The 9,683-nt window shown below is 31.1% G+C and overlaps 2 protein-coding genes across 2 annotated transcripts; one reads left to right on the forward strand and one right to left on the reverse strand.

Moving 5' to 3' along the window:
* Window positions 1-622: 622 nt before the first annotated feature.
* On the forward strand, window positions 623-3,076 carry LOC145313535 (peptidyl-Asp metalloendopeptidase-like). Its single transcript, XM_080152983.1, has 4 exons — window positions 623-746; window positions 1,194-1,244; window positions 1,484-2,435; window positions 2,860-3,076. The coding sequence occupies exons 2-4, from the start codon at window positions 1,202-1,204 to the stop codon at window positions 3,014-3,016; spliced, it is 1,152 nt and encodes a 383-aa protein (XP_080009109.1). The 5' UTR covers window positions 623-746; window positions 1,194-1,201; the 3' UTR covers window positions 3,017-3,076.
* Window positions 3,077-4,530: 1,454 nt separating this feature from the next.
* On the reverse strand, window positions 4,531-8,083 carry LOC145313536 (gamma-aminobutyric acid receptor-associated protein). Its single transcript, XM_080152984.1, has 4 exons — window positions 7,912-8,083; window positions 6,652-6,793; window positions 6,000-6,127; window positions 4,531-5,312 (listed from the first exon to the last, which is right to left on the reverse strand). Exons 1-4 carry the CDS (start codon window positions 7,927-7,929, stop codon window positions 5,247-5,249), a joined length of 354 nt encoding a protein of 117 aa, XP_080009110.1. The 5' UTR covers window positions 7,930-8,083; the 3' UTR covers window positions 4,531-5,246.
* Window positions 8,084-9,683: the final 1,600 nt, after the last annotated feature.

Here is a 9,683-nt window from a genome sequence, read left to right on the forward strand (position 1 = left end):
GGAATCAATAATCCAAATGTCAGATGAATAGGATATCATACACAAAGATATTGTCAGAAAACTAAAAAAAATCAACATGTTTTAAATGGACATAAGGACTTTTTGGAGTTTTGTACTATTACAAAACTATTATAGAGTTGCTACGTTTTTAAATTGCTTACATCTTTTACAGGAATTACATTACAGTATGAAATCAATGGGGATTTAAATGTTTAAATTAACGATAAGACCTATAATTATAGAACAGCCTCGCTTTCAAAAAGCTTGATCAAACACTATAAAGATTAGAAAATAAACAAAAACAGTTTTATCTTGACAAACACAAATAAGGATGAACAGAATAACCTTCACAAACTAAAGGATAGACAAATAGGCATCCTAGTTTAACTTGAATGTGTGTATTGACATACAATTTGGATGGTTAATGTTACAAGTATAGCATAATATCTATAAAATTTACGAACACATTACCATTACCATTACAAGGTACAATTGAATTATGTTATTTTACAAGGACAGCATTCCCTCTTATGGCTCCAGCCTCCTTACAAATTAAGTCTTTCAAATTGACAAGATGTTTTGAAACAATATTTTTCTTAAATAATAAATATGATATTTTTTTGTATTGTTTTTTTTTGTACCTTTTTCTGTACAAAAATATCCTTAATATAATATTTGTTATCTTCAAAAGTAAAATTACCAAAACAATTCAATAAATAGTTTTATCCTGACTTTCAAATTATTAGGTAAGTTGGAATAGTGTTGAAAAAATAAATGTTTAAGCATAGATGTATAATCTGGACAACTACCTGGCCCAAGACCCTTTTTCGTCTGCTACCAAATTGCTTTGTGTTCTTTAGTAGGAAAGCTATTAAATGATTTCAAAGACCAAATAAAAAATCGGTAAAGGGTCTCCGCTCTATGGGCAGAGTTACATATAGCTCATGCCCCCTCAATTCTTTTACTTTAACGTTGAAAATTAAAATTTAGAAAAAGAATAATAGTGATTTTGACAATATTTGAATGGAGGATGTATTATAAATGTCGTTGTAAGTATAAAAGCAATGTAAAACGTATTTGGGATTTATATTTATAGTTATGATTCATGAAAACAAACCTAATTAAGAAAGGGAAGGATTATAAAAGCATATATTTTGTTTATTTGTTAAAATTATTAAACATTATAATAACAGGAGGAGAGATGAGATTATCTTTGTTTATCTTGGCTGCTGTTTTCTGCTCAGGTATTGGTATATTCAGACAAGTTTTAGGATAATTGCACATTGGACCTCAAACTATGCTGGGTACCCAAACTGTTAAGAACTTTTTTTTAATCGTTTAGTTAAAAACTTTGGAGTACTTCTTATCAATTATTAATATGGTTGTTTCTAGCAGTGTTCAATATTTTCAACCAATATTTTTTATCTACAGAAAGAGTAATTTTGTATATCAATAATTATCTTCAAAATTATAACTATTATAGGGACATATGGAGGGTCCTTGGTAAGCCAGTTCTCTGATGGGCGGGGAGAACTAGCTTGCTGCGAGGGAAAGAATATTCTGTCCTGCCAACAGGTGGCCTTGGATACTTCTGTTCTTGGCCAAACTGACATGCATATTGCCCCTCTTGACTCAACCCTAGCTTTCCAAGGAACTGTTGCAGATAACCTTAATGCTTACCATTATACCAACAAAGACATAGATCTTATTTTGACTCACAACCCCAACAAGGATAGTGTTCATGGTCATGCTATTCTTGCTGATGGAAGATCTTTTGTCATTGAGTATTGTGGGGATAATCTTCATGCTTTGATTGAGCTTGATGTTGATAATCTTGGCGAGGATATTGGCCTAGAGGAAGAAACTACAGCTGATATTGATTGGTCTGTTAAAGAGGCTACTGATGATGATACTATCGTCACCTACAGTGTTAAGGTTTACTACACAGCTGACTTTGCTAGTACAACTGCTGATGTTCAAGGTTATCTTGATCAGGTGATTGCTGAGACTAACCAGGGATACATCAACTCTAACGTTCCTCTGAGAATTGAGGTCTTGTGTACTGAGCAAGCTACCATCAACGACATTGCTGATCCCGCTGAAATGTTGGAAGCATTTCAGCTGATGAAAGGAAGTTATGAGGAACTGAGAGACACAGCTGACGTTGCCGTTCTTCTTGTCAATGAATTCAATCCCTGCGGCTATGGTCGTGTCAACAGCGTGACCAACGGCCACAATATTTCTGTCAGCAAGAAGAGTTGCGCGCTTGGGTACTTCAGCTTTGGTCATGAGATTGGACACAACTTTGGTCTGCAGCACAATCCTGAGGAGGCGCACAACAGCTACTATCCTGACGGTCACGGACATCTGATTGCTAAGGGTTCAGCCTCCACTGGATACAGAACTATTCTGGCATACCAAGCTACCGGTCACAGGCAAGCATTTCTTCATTAGTTTAAAACAATAATATAACGTCCATTATTTGAAGCAGCCTATATATATATTATATAGTGTCTCCAAAAAGTGGACAAATATATCGATTGATGTCATATTAGCAGGACCTTTGAGTTTATTTAAATTTTTTCTTTGGGGTAGAATTTTTTTCTATGGATGATTTCTCTTAGGAGGGTTGTGGTACCCTACCCCAAAATAGGTTTAAACCTTCCCAGGACCTTTGAGAAGCTATATTGTAAAGGAGATCCTGTTACTTTATTATAAGGAATTATATTTATACATTTTTTTCCTTCTACTTATTGGCACTAATTTGGCAAAACAATTTACTTTTAAAGAATCTGAATAAAAGGTTAGGTATTTTTGTGATTGTTGCTTGATTGTTTTGAAAAATATTCTTGAACCTAGGACTCGAGTGAACTACTACTCCAACCCTGACCTGATCTACCCGCCCACCGGGACCTCCACTGGCAAGGAGGGTCTGTCCAACAACGCAAGGGTGCTCACTGTCAACAGATTTAAGATGTCAGAGTGGGGAGATGAAACTAGCTCATGTGGAATGTAAAAATTTTATATAAAAAAAAACTTTATAACCTTAATCTAATAACATGAAAATGTTTTATTATTGAGTTTCTATTCAATGGCAAAACTACTCAACAAGGCTTCGCTGTTGCCCAACATTTTATTATTGTAGTAGCTTTAAATTTTAACACTTTTAAGCATTCGAGGTTTCGTGATATATAGCGAAACAGAATGATGGCAAATACAAAGAATTTAGAAACACTAAATGACAAAAGAAATTAACATGTTTTATCTTATTCGTTCGGTCAAAACTTAATTTACTTTTATTGTTTTTTTTTCTAGCTGGTTTCAAACTAGTTGTATTAAAACTTTAAAATCAATAATTTTAATTATACAGGGGGTATCTTTGTTTTATATCATTTTGGATGTACATCAATTTATCGTTTATTATCCCTTTAGATTCCTGCAGAATCTTCACACAAAAAAACTGCTCATTCTGTATTTGCAGATGAGAACGTCATATTTCCCTTTTTGATAGACAAGCAAAGTGAGTTATGGAGATACTTCGCTACAAAATGTTTGATTTGAAAATTATTGACTTATAAAGGCTACACTTCTAAGGGTACATAAATCCTTGTTTTATTTTTTATTTTAAAAGCGCACAAAACCCTTTATGAAAACGTTTTATCCCCTAGAACAAGATTAAATCTGAAATCTTATGACAAGGAAGCGCAGTAGAAAAATCAAGTTTTTTCCACCACTACTCCATACAAAATGAATTGCGCGCTTTTTCTTTTTCACAAATTTAAGCTTTATCATTCTGGGAATCTTAAGGGATAAGGCAATAGACTATAAATTGATGTATACCCCACAATATGATAAACAAAAATATCTTTTCTGTAGATTAATATTATTGGAGAAAAATTAGGACACTGCAAAGTAGTTTGTATCACCAAATCAAGATTTAGATACCCAACGTTTTTAAGCAAACGAGAGATCCCGTTTATACAAATAACATTCAAATGCCCCCTCTCCCACCCCACTTGGTCATGTCTATAAGCTTAGCAACTCCATAACCAAGGCCAAATTTCTCCATGTAAGTCGCAATTTTAACAGTTGCTTTCTATGACGTCAGAAAACGCTATCTAATTGACTCATATTACATTATTTTCGCTTCAATAATTTCGTACACTTCGCAATTAAATGTAAACCAGCTACGCCCCTAGAATAGATGCGTTGTGAATGTGTCCAATGCAGTGGCGTGCACAGGGTTTGTCAGGGGGGTGCACGAAGCGCACACAATATGTTAGGAAATTGATTTATGAATTTTGACACCCCTCGACTCTTAATAAAATTATAATTTAAAACACGGGATGTATTTCAAATTAAAATTAAATGTTGAGATTATCTTAAACGTTTATATAGCACCCCCCCCCCCCCCCCCCTATTCTTAGACGTCCTTAATTAAAGCTTTGTTTATTTCAAGTATTTTTCTGGAAGAAAACGGATATGCCCCTGTAATAGAATATTTGCGCTGATAAAAAAAATGTAAACGAATAGGACAAAATGAAATTTATTGGTCTAGCTTCACAATCTGACGAATTTAACAAGATAAAGATCAGTACACATATTCATTTTTATGCAAGAGGACAAACGGCCTCAATTTTTTAACATTATTAAATTTTTCTAGGTTTTTTTAAAAACTTTTCTTAAAGTGCATTAAAATAACAAGAAGGTCATAAGAATTATGAAGTTAAATTTACAATTTAAAATCTAATAAAATCATAAACATTTATTTGATTGCTAGAAAAAGAAAAAATTGACCGACTTGCTTTAAGATTAAAATACTGTTAACATAAACTTATTAATTAAGACCATATCTGTTTAACTAACAATCACCTTACAAGTCAAAAATTATTATTTTATCTTTAACCATGTAGTTGATCATAAATGCCAAATAAAGAGGTTTGAATCTTGATTTACTAAAGATATGGCAATGAAATTTTAGCTAACATTACAAAAGTTATCTTTTCTGTAATGTTATCTGATAATTAAACTTTAAAGAAATAAAACATGTGATTATAATGAGAAATACCATAGAAGTAGAATAATATTTCAAAAACTCTCAATGTCATGAAAATATTGAGCTTTATCTGCTCTATAACTATAATATTTCATAATAATACAATATTTGGAAAGAGTTTGCAATATTCAGAGATGAAAGTTGCGCCATGCCGCGGCTTATTTTTAACTGTTTTGTATGTATTTTTTGTTTACTGTCCGTACACACTTTCATCGGAGTAGGCAATGTACAGGAAAAAATCCTCTTCATGGTGTTCCTGAAAAGAATAAAAATAATGTTAAAATCGTGTATAAGAAAAATTATCATTCTATTGCGAATGATTAAAACAAGTGTTCTTTACCATTTTTATGCAAAAAGAATTCAATGTACTTAAATAGATAAGCGTGCATTTAAAATACAAAAAGGCAAGATTGGGTAATAGTTATTTCTCGCATCATATTATAGACAGCTTTCAGCGAATATAGAATGTACAATAATAAGATTAAAACCAGTTTTTTAGCCCCGAGGTGCCGAAGCTTTCTACGACAGCTTTCCGCGGATATAAAAATGTACAATCATAAGATTAAAACCAGGTTTTTTTTAGCCCCGAGTACATTCTATATCCGCGGAAATCTGTTTATATTACGATGCGAGAAATAACTAATAATGTTTAAAAGTGGGCGGAGTCATAGTTTAACAAAGATATTATATCTTTAATTCGAAGTCAAAAATACTTTTAATTTTCAAGTCTGACCCTAAACCTTAAAGATTGGCTCTCATCAAGAGAATGTCTGAGATTGTATATAAATTTAGGTAGATTTTTCCATTTTTTCCGTATTTTTTTGAGTCCAAGGATCCGGATCCGGATCCTTGGACTCGAAAATATGCGGATCCTTGCGGATCCGGATCCGAAACCCTGGTGACAGAGGTGGGTGGAGTCATAGTATTAACAAAGATGTTATACCTGGTACAGAGAGCCCATAGTGGCAGAGGTGGGTGGAATCACATTGTTAACAAAGAAGAACAGAGCATCCTCGGGCCTCAAGCTGATGCGCTTTCTTATTAGGAAGTAAAATTGCCCAACGGTCAGGTCTAAACAAAAAAATAACATTATATAATTTTGACTAAAACGGATTAATAACGAACCAAATATTTGTTTTTAAATTTCTCAGCGATTGACATTAATTTACTATTCCATTAAACTTAATTTTGTCTCTTAATGCCTTATCCTTGTTTTATCGTTTATAAGTTTAACAATTTAAAATTCTGCATATTTTTATCTTTATTAAAAGGTTGAATAATACCTCCCCTTTAGTCTTATCTTTCTTATGATGATTCATACAATGAAATATTCTCAAATAACAAATATGTACTAATTTAGAACATGAAAAAACGAATTGATCATAAGTAATGGGAATAGGTACTAAAATTGGAAGATGAATACTAAAATATTTTTACTCATATAAAAAATGAAATATACTTTGCTGTTGAAGAATTACATTTACTAAATATGAAAAGATTTTAAATATCTTAATAGATATAAGGTTCTTTTGTGAAGTAAATTATGTAGCTGTTGCGCTACCTGTGGAAATAAATGACTTGGTTAATGTTTGTACCTGAGGGAACGAGATATTTCTTCTTGTCAAGGTCTCCTATTCTTGCCTTGGGGCTCTTCTCCACAATGACTGGAACTCTGTCGGGATATTTCCTACGGATCTTCTCTCCCTCGGCTCTCCTCTTCTCAAAGGGGTGATCTTCCTAGAATCAAAAACAATTTAATTCAATACATTAATGTTTTTTTTATTAAGAGCAAAGAACCAATGATTTTCTAATATTTTCTTTAAATCGCATATTAAAAAAGTACAGACTGTATTATACTTTTCGGGGGTGCTTTGTAAATGCAAAGTAAACATAATTCAATTAGCTAAGGAAAATTGGGTTATAATTGTGTTGTATTTGCTAAAAAAAATTATTGATATTTAAAACTAGACATTACGTAATTAATATGACGCAATTTCGACTACATACTTGTAATTTTACTGGACATGGTTGAAATGAACAAAGAAACTTGTGTGTGTGTGTACTTTTAATTATTATTGAAGTATACATACAGCTATAACATGCAATAAAGAAAGAAATTATGTAAATAACACAAGGGCAAAAATTACCACAGGAAGCGCAGCAAAAAATCTAATATTTATTGTAAAAGAATAGGAAGTAAAGATTTGGCAATCATTATCAATAAATCATTTAATAGCATTTCTTTGTTGATATAAGAATGCGCTATACTATTCTACATAAATGGCAATATGCATTAGATAAAATGATTGCAATTAAAAATAGGTCAAATAATCCAGTTATTTTATTTTTATATATGAAATTCAATACGACATTTTAGTATATGTCATAATACCTATCATATATGATGAAATCTAGATTATATGACTCATTAGAGTTTACAAATATAAAAGTAGAGCGTAGTAAATTTTAAAATTAAATAAATTTTCTTAAAATCTAATAACGATTAGGTAGAGTTTTATGTGAATATTCCCCACTCCCATACTCTCTCTTAATTATTCCCTCAGAAGGGGAAAATCGATAAATCATTGATGATAAAATCAAAATTATTATAAATAGATTTTAGAAGGATGAGAAATTTTAAAGTTTATTTCTAGTTAAATGATAAAATACAGTTTTAATACACAATTAATATATTGAATTAAGTAAAAACGTATTGGGTTACGTAAATTAAAGCAACAAACCAAATAATTAAACTTAAAAATAAAATTATTTTACTAAAATTTTGCTTTTATTTTACATTAATATGTATATTATGTAATAAAAAATAATATAAATGTAAAAAATAATAGTATTACCTTGTATTGCCACTTCATTTTAGTTTCTGATTAGTTTGTAAGATGAAAATTATATTTGTATTCTCTAGCGACGTAATTTCCTTGTTTTCTGTTTGCTCTTTGTTTTGTTTCTGCGCAGCACAAGCAGTTCTCACTGACACAATCAGCTGATCTGCAAATTAGGGTTGCCATACTAAAGTTCTTTACACAAATATAATAAATTATTAAGAAATAAAAAAAAATAGCATTTTCACACATTTTTAAGCATAAAATAACAAAAGGTAAAATTACAATTAAACACATTTTTTTTTATAATTTTTGCATTTTACCTAATATGACAACCTTGCTTTCCTAGCAATATTCCCAAGCCTGGACAGCTGTTTTCTGTCAATAAAAAAATCAATAACAACGCCAATTCTGATTAAACGGAATATTTCGGATTTTTAAACGTAAAAATCAATATTTTTAAGATTATCAAAAAGATTTTTAAAATAATTTAACAATATAATGAATTTACCCCTTTTAATTTTTTGTTATCATGTCTGTTTCTATGCGACAGCTTGGAATCTCGAACTTCAGCAGCTGAAATTGGGGCAAGCTGTCGTGGAGAAGATAATAAATGTCGTCTCACTGATAAGGACAAAGAAATGTATAAATAATAAAACATAGACCATTGTTTTATGAAGAAAAAAAACATTTGTCGGATCATGTTACTTGTCGATGCAGCGCTACACTTACAAGTAACATGTTTAACTTTGCTGCACTTACAAGTAACATGTTAAAGGGAGATAAAAAAAAGGAGATAGGCAGACAATGTTATTTATATTTTTTATCGAAAATAAGCTTTTTAGTTATTTCTAATAAACTTCAAAACCCCAAACAACTTCCTTCATCTGGAACCAAATTATACAAGGAAAACTCCTCCCACTCTTCTTCTCCTGAGAAATTTCCACCAATTTCTAAATTAAACCTTTGATTTAATAAAATCTCCACCCTCTAAAAAACATAACTCAGGGCAATTTCATGTACAACCCCCTCCCTCCCTTCTATTCCGACCAAATTAAACCAGAAAAACTCGTCCCACTTTTTTATTATCTCTACACTTTTTTATTAGTATCTCTATAGGGAATGGAGGGGGGATATTGCTGCATCTACAAGTAACATGTATGAGTTTGCTGCATCTACAAGTAACATGTGATAAGCGCTGCATCGACAAGTAACATGATCCCATTTGTCATTTAAGTTTTTGCCTGATTCTTCTTTTACTTGTTGAAAAAAGCCAATTACACTTGTTAATTCAAAAGAATACAATTATATTAAACTTTATAATGATATAATATGATAAATAATATAATATTTTTTTTAATAGTTATCAAAAAATTGAATTGATAATTTAGTATAAGAATAGCATGTGATAGTAAGATATATAAGTTTTCCGGAATTTTTAAGTTAGGGGGAGATTTGAAATCTGCATCAAATTTTGAGGATTTTTTATAAAATTCGTTTTTTCTATAATTCTTTATCTAAAAGCGCAAATGCATTTTAAGTTAATTAATTTTGGCATCTGTGATTGGTGGATTTAAAAAATCTGCACTCTGATTAGATGGCGTACATCATTCAACCAATTAGAGCGAAGGTAGTTTAAAATCCACCTATCCTATTGGTCAAAATTAATTAACTTAAAATGCATTTCCGCTTTTAGATAAAGAATTATACAAAAAACGAATTTTATAAAAAATCCTTGAAATTTGATGTAGATTTCAAATCTCCCCCTAACATTAAAATTCCGGAAA

Source organism: Acartia tonsa, chromosome 3 (assembly GCF_053477335.1).
Source record: "Acartia tonsa isolate MP-2025a chromosome 3, ASM5347733v1, whole genome shotgun sequence".
In the NCBI taxonomy this organism is placed as follows: domain Eukaryota; kingdom Metazoa; phylum Arthropoda; class Copepoda; order Calanoida; family Acartiidae; genus Acartia; species Acartia tonsa.

Coding starts and splice junctions, on each gene's coding strand:
- LOC145313535 (XM_080152983.1), top strand. CDS start 1,202: ATGAGATTATCTTTGTTTATCTTGGCTGCTGTTTTCTGCTCAG. Junction 1,245..1,483: donor GGCTGCTGTTTTCTGCTCAG/GTATTGGTATAT, acceptor TAACTATTATAG/GGACATATGGAGGGTCCTTG. Junction 2,436..2,859: donor TACCAAGCTACCGGTCACAG/GCAAGCATTTCT, acceptor TCTTGAACCTAG/GACTCGAGTGAACTACTACT.
- LOC145313536 (XM_080152984.1), bottom strand. Junction 6,128..6,651: donor GAAATATCTCGTTCCCTCAG/GTACAAACATTA, acceptor TTTTTTGTTTAG/ACCTGACCGTTGGGCAATTT. Junction 5,313..5,999: donor CTATGGGCTCTCTGTACCAG/GTATAACATCTT, acceptor TATTCTTTTCAG/GAACACCATGAAGAGGATTT.